Consider the following 19,559-nt stretch of genomic DNA (forward strand, 5'->3'; position numbering starts at 1 on the left):
CCTCCCCAGTGGGTTTTTAGGCCAGATGCCCACAGCAGTAAATGGCTGAGTCAATGTCTGATGGCCCTACAGTCGCCTCTTGGGGCTTCAGACCTCAGAGGTGAACCCTCAAGGCTGTTTCTGGCAGAGATATTGTTCTGTTCCCTGTCTCTAGCAAATAAACTCACTCACACCAACCTCCCTTAAGGAGGACACAGCCACATCACCTTACCTCTTCCCCCAGAAGTCTCTCAGGGAGATCACTCTTTGTTGTAAGTTCCTTTGCTGGTGCAAAGATCATTCTCCTAGGCCATTACTTTGACTGTGTCACCCCTCTCTGTGCTTCCCTTCATTGGTCTTCCCTTCTCTCCTAGATCAGTCATAAGCTGCTTCTCTTCCCTTTCAAGGCCCTCCATGGCCAATCCCCACCTCACCTATAATATCTCTCTCAGGGGTGCTGGAACAATTTGTATAGTAGAGGTGCTGAGAGCCATTGAACCAAATTGTAAACCCTGTACATAATGGAAGCCACTTCAAGCCAGGGGATGCAGCAGCACCCCTAGTTCCAGCACTTGTGATCTCTCATTTAATATAAAGAAGCCGATTCCCATCCCCAATCAGCCTGTACTGGCAGCATCCACTGCTCACTTGTTACATTTGTCAACAGCCCCTTCATCCTTTCTCCCATGCTATCACTTATGTTTGTGAGGAGCTCGCTGTAAATACCCGCAGAGCCATCTCATTGTCCTCCTTCAAACTATCCTTTGTTGGGATGCCTGTCACGGAGTCACCGGGGCGATGCTCTGGAACTACTCCGTATGAAGTCAGCCAGGACTCTGGGGGAGCCTCCTCTCTCTGAGCATATTGTCACCAGGGCAAGAAGCTTACACAGCTTCGACCTTCCTGGGTCTAACCTCGGAGCATTCAGCATCCCCTTCCACACCGTGTGCTTCCCGCAGCGAGTCCACCTGGACAGGATTCCTGGGGAAGCCAGAGGGCCCTGCACCCCAACTCCACAGTCAGATGTGACTCTCAGCCAGCCAGTAAAACAGAAGGTTTATTAGTCAACAGGAACACAGCGTGGGACAGAACTTGTTAGCACAGAAATCAGTGACTTTCAGCGAAGTCCATCTTGGGAGGAGGGGAGCCCAGAGCCAGGGCTCAGGTCCTCCCTCTGTGCCCTAAGCCAGCGGAGACTGACTCGCTTCCAGCTGCCTGGCCCCTGCCCTGCCCGTTGTTCCTCCTCTAGCCTTTGTCTCACTTCCTGGGCCAAGAGTCACCTGATCACATCCCCCTTCTGGTTCTCAAGTTACAAAGGGGCGGCCATAGCATCCGTGCAGACAGCTGGAGCAACTCCCACAAAAGTCACACACCCTTATTCCCGCAACCTAGACATTGGTGCCATATACAGGGAAACTGAAGCACACACAGCATTCATGCAAAACAGTAAGAGTCACATAGGCTCACATACAACATAACAAGGGAAAATCCCCACTATGTCACAATGCCTACAAAAAGCATGATGTTTAGGCTGTTGGTGTTGTGAACCCAGTGCCCAGCATGCAGACCAGGATTGTCTCATTGTTCCTGTCTGGCTGTATCCATCTGTCATTTCTTGATTTATAGATCGTGAGGTAGGTTTTGTGTTTGTACAGTACCTTGCATAATGGGGCCCTGGTCCTGGGCATGCTAAGATAAAAGATTGCCTGTCAACAGCCTCTCTGAGGCTGAACTCCTAATAGAAGGGTGATTAAAAGACAGACCTGGAAAGCCCCCCAAAAGGGGATTAAAGAACCCTGGGGAAACTGAGGCAAGGCAAGCGGTGCCACCGTAAGTGCTACAGAGGCCGACGGTGCCACACCACCTTAGAGAGATAGGCTCTATTCCCAGCTTTGCTTTAAGTGCCCCTAGCTTCCTACCTGTACAATAGAAAGGATGCTAGTCACCTCCCCTAGCTAGAGGGCTGGGAAGCGGATGGAAATATTAGCAGCAAACAATGGACGAATCTTGAACTCCTGATCCCTGTCTCCCAGCCCCTGAGACGAGTCTCTGTGGCTCCAAGTCAGGTCGCTGTGGGCCCAGGCTGGCTAGCTGGCTGCGGTGTCGGGCTCAGGGGCTCCCCCTCTCCCGGGGTTGAGGTTTTAGAAGCAGGGGAGAGTGAGGAGCCGAACCTCGAGGACCCCTCGACACACGCTGCCGGGCCCTCGACTGGCCTCGTGGTGTCACATGACTTCCTCCCATGAGTCCAGCTAGCTGCCCAGATGCCTGGGTCAATCCCCCGCCGCCGCCATTTACGCCTCGGTCCCTAACACTAGCCCCGCCGGCTCCTCAGATTCCCTTTCCGAGCCAGGCGAGCGCCGTGAACAGCCCCGGACTGGGGCCTAGCCGAGACCGGAAGGGGTCACTCATACTCCCGGAAGTAATTCTGAACAGGGCCAGAGCCAAACACTACCGAAGCCGATGTTGAGTGGGCCGGAAGTAACTATGACAGACCGGAAGGGACCCTACGCGATCCCGGAAGTGTCCCGGCGCGGGGAACGGAAGAGAAGGCCGCGCTCCCCGGCGAGCATCCAAGATGGCGGAGGTGGTGAGTGGGGTCTGGAGGGTGATGTCCGGCAGGGTGGGGGCGGGATTCCCGGGAGTCCCCGCTAACCGCTTTGCATCCCGCCCGCAGGGGGAAGTAACCGAGGGCTGCCGCCTGCCCGTGTTGCGTCGCAACCAGGACAACGAAGACGAATGGCGTAAGTGAGGGGCGGGGCTAACTAGAAGAGGGTGTGGCTTAAAGGGGAGGGGCTAGAGGGTATATAAATACGATGTGGGATAGCTGGAGAAGAGGGAGTGGGACATGTGGGATTATGGTGCTTCCTGTGGAAAGGGAGAGGGGGGGTCCTAAGGAGGCTATAGGGTTGGGGCCAATGAAGAGATGGGGTGGAGGGAGAGATGGGCCCAATGAGGAGGATTGGAGGAGGGGCCAATAGGGGGCCCTAGTTGGAAGAGGGATAAGGTTGGGATATTTATGGAAGATGGAACGGGGAGTGTGATATACCTATCTCATAGAACTGGAAAGGACCCGGAAAGGTTATCGAGTCCAGCCCCCAGGGGGGCAGTAACTACTTAGAGCTGCGCCCCTCTTTCCTTGTAGAGGCCTTGAACCCAGATTGTGGGGGTGGTTGGTCATCTCAAGACCTTGGCATTCTCCAGGTTTGAGTTTTAGGCTCCCTAGGGAAGGAAATGTTGGCCTGTCATTTTGGAGCTGCCTGCCTATCTCCTGATCACATGGGGTGCCCCAAGTGTGTGGGATAACCACCCCTACTTTAGGTTATGATCGAGGACCCCAGGGCAGCATTTGAAGGCAGGGGCTAGTCACACACTGGGCGGAGGAGACACTGGGTAATACCCAGGGCACTGCCCCAGAATCAGAATGATCTCATGTAACTGTAGAACTGTATTGAGAACCAGAGTTGGCCCGGGTGAGAATGTGTGCTGCAGGGATGCACTAACCTCTGAGTGGTCCTTGGTACCTATAAACACAGATGATTCCCTGTGCACCGTTCTTCCTACTCACTTATTATCTCTCATCACATACTTGGACTGTGAGCTCTTTTGAGCAGGGATTGTCTCTCATCGTGCAGTGCCTGGCACAGTGGGGAGACCCCCTGATCCTGGTATGGGTCTGTCTGTTGTCTGGCACAATGGACCCCTGATCTGTGATCAGTCTAGGCCCTATCATGATACAAATAGTAAATAATAAAAAAGATGTAGATAGTAATGCCTTGTACATCCCATCCAGGGATCTCAAAGCTCCACGAAGCCTCAATCCCAGGCAGGTCACTAGTATTATTCTCATTTTATAGATGGAGAAATTGAGGCACAGGGAGGGAAAGAAACTTGTCCATAGTCACATGTCAAATGGCAGAACTAGGGACAGAATCTTTGAGTCTTGACTCCTACTCCTCTGATCTTTCCAGTAGGTTCAGAGATTTTTGAAGGCCATACTCCCCTGTCAGAATTGGCAAGAGAACCAACAAGTCCTGATTCCATGCCTCCGATGCTGCAGTTATGGATGGCAGTACAAAGCCCCTTCTCCTCTAAAGATTACTTTTCACTCCCCTCCCAAAGCCAGGAATAGAACTCAGGAGTTCTGACTCCCAGGACCCTCTTTTATCAATATATAATTAATCACACTATTTGTGTATTAATTATGATTTATAATGAATGACATAGACCCACAGAAAATGTTGGCTGTAGTGAAATGCTGCCAGAATTGGGACAAAACCAAGCTCTAGCATGAAAAATGTCTTATTCCAGTGAAATCCAAACAGCATGTGTTTTTCCAAACACACTCCTGTATTAACATGATAACCTCTCATATGTCTATATTGTCACCCTCCCAAGTTCTGCAAAGATTTCTCCTGCCAGATCCAATAGAATCATGTCGGGCATTGCCCTAAATCTGTAACTAACTTGCAGAGGGTATTTTTATTTTATACTCTTCACAGCCTTCCCATTTAAACAATTCCACAAGCATAGGAAAAATTCCACGAGCAGAGGTGTAAAATCTCTTATTTTGCAGTGGAATAACCTGATACGGGGTGGATTCCCCCAATATTTAGAGGATGGGAGGATTCCAAAACTCCTGTTCTTTTTTTCTGTTGACCCTGGACAGTGTCATTATCCTTATAAACCCCCAGTCTCTTTTGGGATCCTGCACTCAGCTGTGTCAAGTGTCAATGACTTCCAGAGGCTGATGGTGTATTACGTGAAAAAGAATGTCCTTTGATCTGTTTTGAAGTTTCTCTGAAATTCCCATTGCTCTTGTGCTACGAGACATGGAGAACAGAGGTTCCCATCCCCATTCTCTATCCCAGTCATTCTTTTATATACTTTTATCGTGTAACATTTTCTTCATCTCCTCTGTAAGACAAACAATCCCAGTCATTTCATCTCTTCCCAGGAGAGTTTCCCCCCTCCCCCCCCCAGGTGCCTATTGCTAACCAATCTCTGAACCCTCCCTTAAATTCTGGTACATCCTTGTTGAGCTGGGGTGACCAAAACTGAACGCAGTGATCTGGATTCCAAGGCTTGGCCATCCATTCTGACCTCCAGCATCACCCAAGCCTGAGAATCCGTCACAGCCATTCCTGCATCCAGCCCAGATCTGGTGTTGAGCTAGAGTGCAGCTTTTAGAAAGAGATGTCTAATCTTGATTTAAAGACTCATTTCCAGACTCATTTCTAGCCTGAATATCCAGCTTCCGGCTGCTGGATCACCTTCTAGCTTTATCTGCTACATTAATGAGCCCTCTACTGTCAAGAATCTTCTCCTCATGTAGCATGGTCCAGTGACCTTTTAACCTTCTCCTGTATAAGCGACATAGATTGCACTCACTGTCAGGCAAGTCTTCCAGACCTCAAATCATTCTTGTAGCTCTATTTCCAATTTTTCAGCTTCCTTTTGAAGTGTGGCCATCTGAACGGGACACAGTATCCAGTAATGCTATTACCTCTGTATATAGCCCATCCCAGCTCCTGCTTGAGATACTCCTGCTTATCCATCCAAGAATTACATTCACCCTTTTAGCTACAGCGTCACACTGGAAGCTCATGTTCAACTGGTTATCTACCATGAACCCTATGTCCTTTTCAGAGTTGCTGCTTTCCACACTACAGTACCCATCTTAAACAGTTCACCTGCTCTCTTAGCTGTGTGACCTTGTGCCTTTTGGACCTATAGTAGTTAAAAGTAATGCCCAAGATGACTAGAACTGAAGGAATTGAATCAAACTCATATACATATTTTTTCTTTTCTTCCCAGATTGTTCACTGTGTGCATTTGACAGCTCAGTGCAGTTTCACTCTTAACTCTCCATAGTCAATTTCTTCACTGCTGAAAAAAATCCCTGATAAGCATCAACATGGGGTTAAGAAGAAAAACCCTTCTAAAAGTGTTTTGAAAGGAATATAAACAATAGCTGGGAGATTGCCCCTGATCCCGCCATGCCCAGCACTTCCCATTGAGTCCTCTAGCATGTTATGGAGTGCAGCATCAGGGACGGAGTGTTTCCTGGGAAACAGTGTCACAAACTGAGATCTTTTCAAAATATGGCAATTTTGAAAAATTGTCAGTTTCTGTCTAAAATATGCTGCCTTCACTACTCATTGTTGGGGTGGTGTTTATATGGAGGCAGTTGGGTCTAGTGGTTAGAGCGGAGGGCTGGGAGTCAGGATTTCTACTCCCTTTCCGCATCCAGGATTGGAAACTAGAACACTAGGGGCCAGGCCACCTGTGTTCTATTCTCCGCTCTGGGAGGGGAGAGGGAGAAGCAGGGGTATGGGGGGCGGAGGGGGGGAGAAAGAGATTTGGGCATGACCCTCCCATCACAGCACCTAACTTCATGCAGCCTGTTGTAACTGTGTTCCCCCCTGCCAATTCCTGGTGTCAAGCAGCCACCCTGTGCATTCTGTTCCTAACTCTGGATCCCTGTGGTGTATAAACATTACAAGGGATGGTTTCTTGCATCTGCTCTGAGTGGAAATTTCCTCTGAAATGCTATTTCCTTCTCCCCCTGCAGCTCTGGCTGAAATCCTCAGTGTTAAGGACATCAGTGGCCGGAAGCTTTTCTATGTGCATTACATTGACTGTGAGTAAACTGGTTGGCCCTCGAATAGGGAGTTCCTCTGGATTCTGGGAAATAGGCTATGGGGTTTTCCTCCAATCTGGACTTATACCATGGGGACTAGCTGGCTCGGGGATGGGGGGGAGGGAGTGCAACACTGGGCCTTTCCCCTCTAGGGGGTGTTGGCTCTGATCCAGCTCAAGGAACTCTAGATCCTTTGAGGTTTCCCATCAGAGTACCATGGCAAGTGGGGTCGGGGACCCAGTAGGTGGTGCGCTTACTTCAGAATCAGAGCTGACCCCACTGCCCAGCAGGACACTGTCCTGTTTGGGGGTCTCCTGTTGCGCGCACACACAGGTGAGGGTGTTGCGTATAGTGGCATAGTTATGAATGTCCTGAGTTCTTGGGCTTGTACTTTCCCTCCTGAAGACCTTTCCCCTCTCATCATAAACCTCACTCATACAAGGAAACCAGGACTCCTGCTTCTGGAGCCGAGACTCTGATGGAGCTAAATGTTTTGGGTCCAAATGGCCAGAGGGTGGTGCTGTTCACCAGTGTGAGGCATTGCTTTCCCCTCTGCAGCTCATCCATCCCTCTCCAGCCTTGGGCAGTCTTAGCACCACTTTTCTGCCTGGGACTGGCTGTCCGCAGGGGCCTCTTTCCTCCTTTCCCATCACCCTAACAGAGAGCACCACTAACCTGGTCTCCCCACCGCCGCAGTTAACAAGCGTCTGGACGAATGGGTGACCCATGACCGGCTGGACCTGAAGAAGATCCAGTTCCCCAAGAAGGAAGCCAAGACTCCCACCAAGAATGGGCTGCCTGGCTCCCGGCCCAGCTCCCCAGAGCGGGAAGTGGTAAGAGGAGCTGGCCATAGGCCAGGGAGGATGCTAGTGCTGCTCTGGGGGATGCTATAGGGAGCGGGCTGGGATGAGAGTGCTGGCCTGGGGATCAGGAGGAGGACATCAGGGATGGTTGGAGGGTCGGGGGATGGGGAGATGTGGACGCTTACCCAGAACAGTGTTCTCCCTGATGGCCCAGACCGTCTCCCTCCAACTGATCCCGACCCAGGGGTTGCAAACATACAGGTCTACAAAGCAGGGATGCTAGAGTACCACTTATCCTAAGAGCAGGGCCCAGCATTGGCCCTAGCACTAAGGCATCGTATCTCTCTGGACCCACGTACTCCTCTCGCTGCCTGGCCCGCGGCGAGCTGGGACAGTGGTGCCACGCCCCCCTCACCTGACCAACATTGCATCCTCTCCCCACTGGGTGTGTTGGTAACTCACCCCCCCCCACCTCCATCTTCATCCCTACTCAGAGGAAGACCTTGGATCTGTCTCTACAACCTGCCTCAACTCCAGCCAGCGGTAAAACCCTCCCCATCCCAGTGCAGATAACGCTCCGCTTTAACCTACCCAAGGAGAGGGAGGCTGTTCCCGGGGAGCCTGACCAACCCCTCTCCTCCAGCTCCTGTGTCCAGCCGAACCATCGGACAACGGTACGCACCGGCGCCGGGGATACCTCCCCCACCTCGTGTCCTCAGCATGGTCTGGGCATGGCCACAGGCTGGGATCGCGCCAGGTCATACAAGCTGGCCGGGGTCGGGCTGGGTCTGGGCTTGCATGGGAGAACCCCAAGGCATGGTGCTGGGGATTCACTAGGGGGTATTCTCCCCCCATCCAGAGCTCACTGTCCTTCATATCATGATGCTAGAGGGCTGTGCGCTGCTGGCAGTGGGGGTCCAATAGAGGCACTTTTCCCGCACAGTTAGTGTGAAGCTAGAGGGTGCTGTGAGACCTCAGTCAAACGATGCAGATAAGGAACCACTCTTGGTCATTAAAGATCTCTCGGCCCTTCCCTCAGAATCTTGGTGTGAACCAGGGTGTCCTAGCCAAATCAGAGCTTGGACCGTTACTTTCTGCCTCCCTAGAACTTCATGCAGTTTTAGCTGGAAAAGAGATTTTTATCCTCCTGCTCTACACTGTCATGCACTGTTAAACAGCCCTCACACCCCACCCCAGAGGGGGGAAGTCTCTTAGCACCAGGCCAGGGATCTCTGTATAAACAACCCTGTGCCCCACCCCAGAGGCAGCTGCAAGTCAGTGCTGGGTGAGGGATCCCCATATAAACAGCCTAGAAAGGTTTTTTTGAGATTACAAGATACTGTGATGCCCGTACATCTGCAGATGAGAAGCTGCCCCCGCGGGGGATGCTGTGCAGGGGCGGACGACTGTGAAGCTTTGCAATATCCCATGTGGATGAACCATTTTTTGGGTCTGTTTCAGAAGCGGAAGGTGGAGGTGGTTTCCCCAGCAACCCCCGTCCCTGCTTCCACAGAGACCACTCAAGCCTCTGTTTTCCCCCAGGTAAGAGCAGAGGGGTTGATGGGCTGTACAGGGGTGAGGGGTATTTCCATCACAGGGAGAGCTCTGGGCATTGTTCCTTGCTCCTTCCTGCCCAGGGCTGGGTGTAGGCCCAGGCACAATTACCCTGAGACCAGCGCCTGAGCTCCTGGAGTTCTGTGATCAGGGCAAAATCACAGCTTCTCACCCTCATGCTTGGGGAGAAAATGTAACCCAAATGCAACCAATACAGCAATGCCTGAGTCTGCAGAGAGCCTGAGCCAATCCCTCCAAGATAGAGCTGCTCTGGGCATCTCCAAAGGGTGTTAACCCCCAGCCCCACTGCTTAGTGGACTCAGTAAGGTGCTCTGTGTGGAACAGAAAGGGTTCAGCCCCAGTGGAGATGACACCCGCCTGCCTGCTGGGGGAAGTTCTGATGGGTCCTCATGCTTCCAGCCCTGACTCCTTGGCTGCCGGTGGGGCCAGGGCCTGCCTTGTGGTGTCAGATTGCCTTAAAACTGCCTTGTTCCTAGCTTCATCCCACTGGTCAGGTGATGATGGAGGCGGAGCCCCTCCCTGTGCTGCTGCCAGGAAATGGCTGATCCCTCCTCCCACCCATGGCCTGTACATAACACCCCTCTCACCTTCTCTTCCAGAACGGCTCAGCCAGGAGAGCAGTGGCTGCCCAGCCTGGCAGGAAGAGGAAATCCAACTGCCTGGGCACAGATGAGGTAAACTCTGCCCTGGCTTGAATGGAGGGATGGGGTGTTAGCTGCCCCCAGCCAGGGAAACCACCAGCCATAGCCAGCAGTGGAGGAGCTCTCTCAGGTTCCCAGGGCAGCAGGCAGGGATCCACTCCATGAGTGATTAGTGGGGTCCCTCCAGGATTTGGCCTGGAGCAGCCGCTGATGGGAACTTTATCTCCCCAGCTCTCTGCTAGCCCCTGCCCCTTTCCCTGGGGGAGATGCTGCTGGCGCAAGGAGCAGCCCTGAGCCCCAGTACAGGTGAAGTCATAGCCTGCCCAAGGCCGAGGCTGCAGCACCATCAGGGTTGGGTGTGGTGGGTGGGGAGAAGTGGGGTGGGGGATCTCCCAGGCCCATTCTCTCGGACCTGGAAGCCCTGCAGGATCTGGGAGAGGAGCCAGGATTCCTTTCTATGCCACCATGCACACACCATCAGCAGCCAGCCCTTGGGTTCTGGAGGCCCTTGGGAAGGGCACAGGGAGGCCTGATTTGAGACCGAGTTGGGGGCGGGGCCCAGAGACGAGGGGTTAGGAGGGCATGTCCAGCAGTTCCTGACCCTGCCTCTGTGCCGCCTGCAGGACTCTCAGGACAGCTCTGATGGCATCCCCTCGGCCCCGCGCATGACGGGCAGCCTCGTGTCGGACCGCAGCCACGACGACATCATCACACGCATGAAGAACATAGAATGCATCGAGCTGGGCCGGCACCGCCTGAAGCCCTGGTACTTCTCACCCTACCCGCAGGAGCTCACCACCCTGCCCGTGCTGTACCTCTGCGAGTTCTGCCTCAAATACGTCAAGAGCCTCAAGTGCCTGCAGAGGCACCTAGTACGTATCACCCTCCCTGTGCCCCTGCATGGCCCCCGGCAGGCACAGCCTTGACTCCATGATCCCAGGGCTTCTGCCCCTGAGTGTGTTCCCTAGTGTGGCACTAGGGGCTCTGGCCTGCAGGGAGCAGGATGGGTGACTCAGTAGGGGCTGCATTTCCCTCCAAGTTGGTGCTGACCCCGGCCCCACTTGGCACCAGGCAAGGGATACCTGTATAAACAGCCCCCTTTGCCCCACCCCAGAGGATGTTGCATCTCAGTGCGGGGTGAGGAGTCCTGTAGCTGTATAATTCTCTAATCCTAGTTCTACCAGCTGGAAGGAGAGGGAGAGGCAGACTCGATCTCTGGGGGGGGTTACTCTTCGGCTCCAAGTAGCCTGTTAGCCGCTCCCCTGAACTCTGCTAGATGCATCCAGTTCTTTCCCTCTCCCCTTGGAACTCAGCCCCTCTGGCCCTCAATCATTGGTGTCATTCTGCAATCGAGGTGCCCCATGTGCAAGGTGCAGTGTCTGACTGCTTGCATGGGATTCTCTCTCCCACAGACTAAGTGCGACCTGCGGCACCCGCCTGGGAATGAAATCTACCGCAAAGGCACCATCTCCTTCTTTGAGATCGATGGGCGCAAGAACAAGGCAAGGGGCAGACCTGGGGCAGCAGGTCCCTTCACTAGGGAACGGCTGGGGTGGGGCTCTCTGTTCCACCTTTAACCCTTAGGAGACTGCCTGATTCCAGGGTCTGGGAGCCTGGGTGTGTGACAGGGATGTCTGGCTGTGGGAATGGGTTTAAGTGGCTACAATAGAGAGGGGCTGGGAGTCAGGACTCCTGGGTTCATTCCCAGCCCAACTGATGGCTCTCTGGGTAACCTGGGGAAGTTCCTTCCCATCTCTGTGCCTCGGTTTCCCCTGTAAGGGATTCTGTCACACTCTCCTCCTCCATAGAATCATAGAAATATAGGGCTGAAAGAGGCCTCAAGAGGTCATCTAGCGCAGTCCCTGTGCTAAGGCAGGACCAATAAACCTAGATCATCCCTGACAGCTGTTTGTCTAACAACCTGTCTTAAAAACTTCCAGTGACTGGGATTTTACAACCTCCCTTGGAAACCTATTCTAATACTTAACTAGAAGTGTGGCATCCAAATCTGGACACAGTTCTCCAGCTGAGACCTCACCAGTGCTGAGTAGAACGGGACCTCCCACATCTCACATACGACACTCCGGTTAATACACCCCAAAATGACATTAGCCTTTTCTGCAACTGCATCACATTGTTGACTCATACTAACCCCCCGATTCTTTTCAGCAGGACTACCACTAAGTGCGGTACTTTGCACTTGTCTTTATTGAAATTCATTTTGTTGATTTCAGACCAATTCTCCCAATGTATCAAGATCATTCTGAATTCTAAACCTATCCTCCAAAGTGCTTGCAACCTCTCCCAGCTTGTTGTCACCTGCAAATTTTATAAGCTTAGTCTCCACTCCAATATCTAAAGTCATTAATGACAGTATTGAATAGTACTGGACCCAGGACTGATGCCTATGGCATCGTACTAGGTTCGCCCTCCCAGTTTGACAGTGAACCATTGATAACTACCCCTTGAGTACGGTCTTTTAACTAGTTGTGCACCCACCATATAGTAACTTTATCTAGACCAGAGCCAGTCCTTGAGATCTCCCTGACACAGGTTAGGAAGGCTGCAAGCTGGTCCCTGGTATCAAAAAGGTTGAGAAACACTGAGACCACATTTCTCTAGTATCAGAGGGGTAACTGTGTTAAAGACTAACAGATTTATCTGGGCATAAAAAACCCCACTTCTTCAGATTTTGTGTGGGGTTTTACTCACGAAAGCTTATGCCTAAATAAATCTGTTGGTCTTTAAGGTGCCACCGGACTCCTCGTCACATTTCTCTAGTTTGATTATGACAGCGTCCTGGGCAACGTGGGACTTTAGTACTGTGGCCTGAGCCAGTCTGATGAAGCGGGCTGGAGAAGGTCTGAGTGCAGATCCCCGTTGGGCCAGGGGCTGGTAACTAGAGCTGGGGCCCTCCCCAGCAGCCCCCTGAAGCTAGCTGACACACACACACACATATCCTGGCAGTAGAGTGAGGATGTTAACGGTTCCGGCTTATGCTGTCCCTGCAGAGCTACTCACAGAACCTCTGCCTGCTGGCGAAGTGCTTCCTGGACCACAAGACCCTGTACTATGACACTGACCCCTTCCTCTTCTACGTCATGACAGAGTATGACTGCAAGGGCTTCCACATTGTGGGCTATTTCTCCAAGGTGAGGGGTACTGCCCTGTGCTCCCCGCTCCCTGGATGGGACCCTCCATCCCTGCTCCTGTCACGGCCCTTGCTCTCCCACTGTTCTCTGGCCAGTCAGAGCAGGTCACTGTGGTATAATAGGAATCCCCTGGGCTGGCCCCAGTGCCTGATGAGAAGCGAGCCTCCCCATGGAGATGCCTGAAGGGTCATTGAAGCTAGGGAGCATCTGAGACACTAGCTGTTGGTCAGGGAATCGCTGTGCCTTGTCACAGCCACTCCCCCATTGACCAGGCTCTGTCTGTGGCTATCTGGAATGAGGGGGAAGGGGCTGCTGTGACCATGCATGGGAACTTGTGGTTGGGGTGAGGGAGGGGACTGGTGTGGCTGTGGCTATAGGTGGGGATTGAAGGCCCAGATAATGTGGTCATGGCCCCAATCTGTGGCAGGGGGCTATCGTGGCCTGTGAGAGGATCCATGGGAGGGTGTGTGAGAGCAGGAATCTGTGGCCAGGGTCAGGATTTGTGGAAGGAGGCATGAGCGGGAATTCATGTAGGGGCTGCAGTGGATGAGGCCAGAACTCATGGTACAAGGCATGGGGATCTGTGGCAGTCTTGATGGTAGGGGAGTCACTGGAACACCCAGCATCAAAGCAATCTGCAGCCACTGGCTGAGGTGTGAATCCTTTGCTGTTTGCCGTAGGAGAAGGAGTCAACAGAAGACTACAATGTGGCCTGCATCTTGACCCTGCCCCCATACCAGAGGCGAGGCTATGGCAAGCTGCTCATTGAATTCAGTAAGTGGCATCTTCCCACCCCAGCTCCCTCCCCTGATCTCCATCTCCCTCACCCCATCTCCTCCCACTCCCCTGGCAGGCTACGAGCTCTCCAAGGTGGAAGGGAAGACAGGGACGCCAGAGAAGCCACTCTCAGACCTCGGGCTCCTCTCCTACCGCAGCTACTGGTCCCAGACCATCCTGGAGATCCTCATGAACCTGAAGTCTGAGAACGGGGAGCGCCCACAGATCACCATCAAGTGAGTGCCCCGCCCACAATCCCAAACTCCACCCTCAATCCCAGAGCAGAGGATTCTGCACCAATAATCAGTGACAGGGAACACAGACCCAGTTGTCATTAGGAGTCAGAGTTAACACTTCATGGAGGGCTGCTTCAAAATCATTCCCTCGACTGTGATTCCAGGGCTGGTCGCAGACAGAATGGCCTCAGGGCACATGGGGAAGGTGCCATTGGCTGCTGTGCACTCCCACCCCCAGGTCACTGCCTTCCACCCCTTCATGTCTTCCATTGCCTTTCAGTGAAATCAGTGAGATCACCAGCATCAAGAAGGAGGATGTGATCTCCACGCTGCAGTACCTGAACCTCATCAATTACTACAAGGTAGCCACCCTGGGGGGAATGCTCTGGAGTGAGATTCCTAGTGGTACCCAAGAGGGGCAAGTGGCTTCCTTGTATATGTCACTAGCATGGAGAGATACCAAGGCATTGGGGTAGCTGAATTAAGGGGGGGTGGGAGGCAGGACTCCTGAGGTCTGTCCCTGGCTCTGGGAGACAGGGGATGCTGATTGGGCTGCCACATAGGACCAAAACACATCAATGGAGACAAGCAGCTAGGTTGGCTCAGGTCCCTTCAGTAATTTTCTCAGGGACCCTGACAAGACATTTCTCTTGAACCCCATCGCTGACTTGGGCCCCTGCTGTCTCCCTTAAAGGGCCAGTACATTCTGACGCTCTCAGAGGACATAGTGGACGGGCACGAACGGGCGATGCTGAAGCGGATCCTGCGCATTGACTCCAAGTGTCTGCACTTCACACCCAAGGACTGGAGCAAGAGGGGCAAGTGGTGAGAGGCAGGGCCTTATCTGCCACCCACTCCCCCATGGCCCTGGCATGGGGCCTCACAGACATCCAGCTAACATGCAGCTCCTGGGAGTTTATCCCAGGGCCGGGACAGACTGGGCAACAGCATCTCCAAGGATGATCATGTGCTCTGCCACAGGGCTAGGCTGGGGCTGCATCGTTCTCCGGCCATGGCTCGAGCTCCATGGGAAGGGGCAGAGGCCCCCATGCTGCTCTCCTCGTCTCAGCGCCAGGGTGAGGGCCCCCTTTGTGTGTAGGACTTGCATCTTGCCAGGCCACCTTGTACAGTGTGGGCTGTGACCGAGGAGCCCAAAGGCTGAGAATAGGTGGCCCTGGGCCCACAGCAGCTGGCCAGCATTTGCATTTCTCTGTCACTCGATCTGAGTTTTTGATAAAGATCCTGGAACTAAAATGATTGATCCTGGACCTTTTTAATCAGCTAGAGAAGGATGAGGGGTGCTCAGGCGGCATTATCCTCCCCAGGGCTGTGCAATACCCTGAGCAGCATCAGGCCTCGACTCCCAGGGATTCTGGGGGGCAGCCACTTCTTCCACTAGTGAGCAGTGTCCCTGCCAACAGCAGCTGCTATGTGTCACCCCAGAGCCAGCTGCAGCACTCCCTGTGCAATGAACACACCCAAACCCTGGAAGGGTGCAGGCTGCCTGAAGCTGTGGCCAAACGCAAGTTTAGGACCTCAAAGCTGCTATGCTCCCCCTGCCCCCGTAGCACATTTCTCTCTCCCTGGGAGCAGCAGTTACAGCAGGATCTGGAACCAGATGTCCCTCAGTGCCCCGGGCGGCAGCACTGAGCAATGGACAGGTGATGGGCTGATTGCCATTGGGCCAAGACACTTAGGGCTGAGCACTAAACACTTCTCTGGCAGACTCATGGTGCTGATCCCTGTCCCACTACTTCGGCCAAGCCTCTGGGCCTGACTAGCCCTGCCCTCCACTCCCCTCCAGGTCTGGCCACAGGCCCACCTGCAAACAGCAGCTACGCAGCGGAGTTAGGCCCTGCTAACAGGGTGCTCCCCCCCATAAAGTAACAATACTGAATATTCCCTTGGCAAGAATGGTTCTGGGCAGGGACCCGCATCATGCCAAAGCGTGTGGCAACCTGGAGAGAGGGGAAGAGAGAAGAAGCTGCAAGCACAACCCTGCTGCCCTGTCCTGCCTCTAGGTGGTCAGTCCTGTCAGGGTCTCTTGAAGGTGCTAGCACTTTTCCCTGCCTTATTCAGAGGGGGAAATGGAGGCACAGCAGGGAGGAGGGGGAAAAGAACCCAGGAGCCCTGGCTCCTGCATTAGAGTCCTTCCTGGGTAGCATGAGACATCTAGGGAGAATCATGGCCAAGTAGTTTGAAGAGTGGTTGGGAGTCAGGACAGCTGGGTTCTATCCCACTCAGCTGCTGGGACTTAGGCCAGACTTCAACAAGCCTCAGTTTTGCCCTGTACCGGATGTTGAAGCTGCCTGTCCCAGGGACCTGAGGGATCAGTGTTTGCAGCATAAAGTCCATAGCACTCAGCCTTCCCATCCCCGATCTCCAGAGCAGAGGGCAGCCAGCCAGCCGTGGACCAGGGGAGATGCTGTCCCACCTGTTTCCAGGTGCTGGCTCAGTGAACTCTGGAATCAGACCAAGCAGGCATCTCTGTGAGATCCGTGTATTCTCAGCATGGAGCTACCACGCAGGGTGGTGGGGCCAAAAAAAACCCCAGCGCAGACCCGAGAGGCAGCCAGTGGCTAGCAGTCCTGGGACCGCTGCCTCCACCATGGACTCACTGTTCCTTCCTCGACACTGGTGCATGGATCTGCAATGAGAGAGGTGACCTGTCAAAAGTCACCTGCACCCATAGGACTCCAGCCCTGAAGGGATAGCAATACAGGAACAGCTGCTGCGGTTAGGTGTAGCACAGTACTGCCTAGAGGCCCTGACAAAGTGGGGAGGTCTGCCATTGTACCAGCCACTACACTGCTCCCCCGCACTGAGACTGGGGCTCCTGTTGGGCCAAGCATTGCACAAACACCCCATGAGACTCATTGCTTTATGAAGCTCTGTCATAATCAACAGAGTGGAGGGGAAACTGAGGCACAGATGGGGCCAAGGGCAGGCGTTCTGAGCCCCAGTCCTGCATGGCAATTACTTTGCCTTTTCCACTTTCCCCACAACGGGGTAGTGCCCGCCAGGCTGGGCAAAATGTTTTGGACAGCATTTTCCATTTGCCCACGAAAACACAGCCACCCCTTGCAGGCCAAGACAGCCTCAGCACTCTGCCAGGCCTGGAGGCATTCCCCCTATTCACAGCTGCTGAGGTACCGGGGATATATTATGGGGCAGGGGCATGGCTGGGTGTCCACGGAGGGTATATATTATGGGCTATAGTTATTTCATCCCAGAGTATTTGACTCACTCTGAGGGGACCAATCATTATGGCATTTACCAGGCCCCATCCACACAGCCAGCCCCCCTTCACTAACAGAGTGTGTAGGTGAATGCAGGGGGATTGTAGCATGTAATGATTGCCTCACCACTAGCAACTCAAGGGATACTGGGCGAACCACAGAACCAGCCTGATAATTGGATGGGGCAGGGCTGAGAACATAGCTGTTCATTGCTATAATGGACCAAACACAGAGCTAGTGTAAGAGTCTTTGTGGAATGGGGGGGATCTTGCCCCCCATCCCTTTGAAGTTGCTGTGGCAGCAAGACCAGGCCCTAACACACACCACCAGCCCCCCCCCCCCCCAACCGTTCTGGGGTAGGGGTAACGGAGAGGAGAGCAGCACACCAGTACTTACGGCCTCGGCGATCCCTGGCCAGCTCAGAGCCAGGAGCAGCCCATCATCCGCACTTGGAGCCCGCTCCAGGTTCCAAACTGTCAGCGTCCCAAAGGTTGATTTCAGCCGCACAGTCCGCTCCTGCAGCACGGGAGGCTGGGCGTCAGGGAGGGGGATAGGCAGTGGGACTGAGGGGGCTCCCAGCCAGCTCCAAGGCACACCTCCCTTTAGCGTGAGGGTTAACACTACGCTGTTCCCAGCTCTGATGGCCTTGTCCCCAAAGGGGTAACACCACCCCTCCCACCCAGCCCCAAAGAGGGCATGTGTCCCCAGAAGCTACCAGTGCCCCCTCCTGCTGGATCCCAACCCAAGGCAAGACCATGGGGCCAGCCCCACAGCCTTCCCCCAGGCAGGTGCTAGCATCACAGGGCTGCTTCTCCCCTATCCACCCCACCGCCACAGGGCTCACCTCCTCCTCTGTGCAGGGCCTTTGATCCTCCTTCAGAACCAGCCCCACATAACCTTGGGGCACTATCACCTCCTGCCCCTTGAGGCTCCTGCCACGGAAGGATACAGATTTCTCTGTGGGAGAGAGACCGACACTGAGCTGGGGAGACAGAGGAACCTGGCCAGGGGATGCACTCGACTGAGAAATGGGCACAGCAACCCAAGTTCCATGCAGGGGTCCTGGGGTCTATGCTGACTGAGGGGAGAACACCCCTTACGGTGGCCCCATCCCATCCCTGCAGCAGCACAGCGCCTCCTAAGGTCAGCACTGACTAAGGGGTGGGAGCCCCCATCCTGCTCCCTGCAGCACATCATCCCCTGGCAAGTATGGAGGGAGTCACCAACCCTGCGAGCCTTGGCGGATGGCCGGGGTGAAGTATCTGGCCACAGGGGCGCTGCCGTTGTGCTCCACCTCGCAGGGCAGCAGGTGTAAGACATCTTGGGGCGCCTCCCGCAGGGAGCTCAGGTCCAGCCGAATGGGGCTGCTGCTCTCAGACATCTTGCTCCAGAGGCAGGCACTGCTCAGCTGGGGCCTGGCGAGAGAGACAGCGAGAGGGGGAGGGTTGTGGGGGCAGTTCCTGACCAGGGCGCCTCATCCCTTGCGGGGGGGGGGGGGCAGTTCATGACCAGCGATCTTCATCCCTTGCGGGGAGGGCGAGGGGGGCAGTTCCTGACCAGGGCGCCTCATCCCTTACGGGGGGGGGGGAGTTTCTGGGGCGCCAGGGGAGGAGCCTTGTCAGGAATCCGCATCCCCACGTGGGCAGGACCCTGCCCGGGATGGGGCAGTAGTAAGGGGTGGGGGGGTCTCCGGGCTCGGTTCGTGCTGGGCGCGTCCACTTCCGCCGGCTCTCCCAGCCTGGAGCCCCGCTCACCTGCTGCCCTCACCGAGAGTCCCGCGCACAGCAGGGGAACGGGAAGACACCGACGGGAATGCCTTCGCACCGCACGCCTCTCCCAGTGCATGCTGGGGAGTGTAGTCCTGAGGCCAGTGCATGCCACAGGAGGCAAACCGCGCCCCCGATGCATGATGGGAGTGGTAGTCCCGCCCCGATGCATGATGGGCGCGGTAGTTTCCACCCTGAGTGAAACCCCTCCCTCCGATCATGCGGGAAGATGGAGAAGCAGTCTCTGGAGCGAGCGCCTCCCTTCCCCGCGCTGACCCACGTGCGAGAGCAGGGCCTGGCCGGCTGGCTGGCTCGGGGCAGGGATAGGACACTGGGTTGCATTCAGAGCGGGGTTGCCCGCTGGAGGGAGCCGTGCAGGGGGAGCTGCCGGCTGGCCTGTGTTTTTGTACCAGAGGGAACGACCTGGGCACCGCGTTTCAAGAAAGATATGGAGAAATTGGAACGGGTCCAGAGAAGAGCAACAAGAATGATTAAAGGTCTTGAGAACATGACCTAGGAAGGAAGGCTGAAAGAACTGGGTTTGTTTAGTTTGGAAAAGAGAAGACAGAGGGGACATGATAGCAGTTTTCAGGTATCTAAAAAGGTGTCATAAGGAGGAGGGAGAAAACGTGTTCACCTTAGCCTCTAAGGATAGAACAAGAAGCAATGGGCTTAAACTGCAGCAAGGGAGGTCTAGGTTGGACATTAGGAAAAAGTTCCTAACTGTCAGGGGGGTTAAACACTGGAATAA

The 19,559-nt window shown here is 54.4% G+C and overlaps 2 protein-coding genes across 3 annotated transcripts; one reads left to right on the top strand and one right to left on the bottom strand.

Annotated features, from left to right (window-relative positions):
• The first annotated feature begins 2,311 nt into the window (after positions 1-2,311).
• Positions 2,312-15,057, top strand: KAT5 (lysine acetyltransferase 5). 2 transcript variants are annotated; one of them, XM_005305484.5, is made up of 14 exons: positions 2,312-2,566; positions 2,654-2,720; positions 6,551-6,619; positions 7,316-7,452; positions 7,917-8,096; positions 8,884-8,964; positions 9,597-9,671; positions 10,262-10,510; positions 11,051-11,140; positions 12,650-12,790; positions 13,471-13,564; positions 13,644-13,803; positions 14,084-14,165; positions 14,498-15,057. In XM_005305484.5, exons 1-14 carry the CDS (start codon positions 2,555-2,557, stop codon positions 14,630-14,632), a joined length of 1,572 nt encoding a protein of 523 aa, XP_005305541.1. In that variant the 5' UTR covers positions 2,312-2,554; the 3' UTR covers positions 14,633-15,057. The 2 variants fall into 2 exon arrangements, with proteins under 2 accessions (XP_005305541.1, XP_042705687.1); XM_042849753.2 differs by having other exon boundaries at positions 2,428-2,566; positions 8,785-8,964.
• A 1,232-nt stretch (positions 15,058-16,289) lies between these two features.
• RNASEH2C (ribonuclease H2 subunit C) lies at positions 16,290-19,044 on the bottom strand. The gene is made up of 5 exons (XM_042849756.1): positions 18,797-19,044; positions 18,270-18,457; positions 17,887-17,999; positions 17,439-17,558; positions 16,290-16,450 (listed from the first exon to the last, which is right to left on the bottom strand). Exons 1-5 carry the CDS (start codon positions 19,027-19,029, stop codon positions 16,418-16,420), a joined length of 687 nt encoding a protein of 228 aa, XP_042705690.1. The 5' UTR covers positions 19,030-19,044; the 3' UTR covers positions 16,290-16,417.
• Between the last annotated feature and the right edge of the window lie 515 nt (positions 19,045-19,559).

This window comes from Chrysemys picta, chromosome 7 (assembly GCF_011386835.1).
Source record: "Chrysemys picta bellii isolate R12L10 chromosome 7, ASM1138683v2, whole genome shotgun sequence".
Taxonomy (NCBI): domain Eukaryota; kingdom Metazoa; phylum Chordata; order Testudines; family Emydidae; genus Chrysemys; species Chrysemys picta.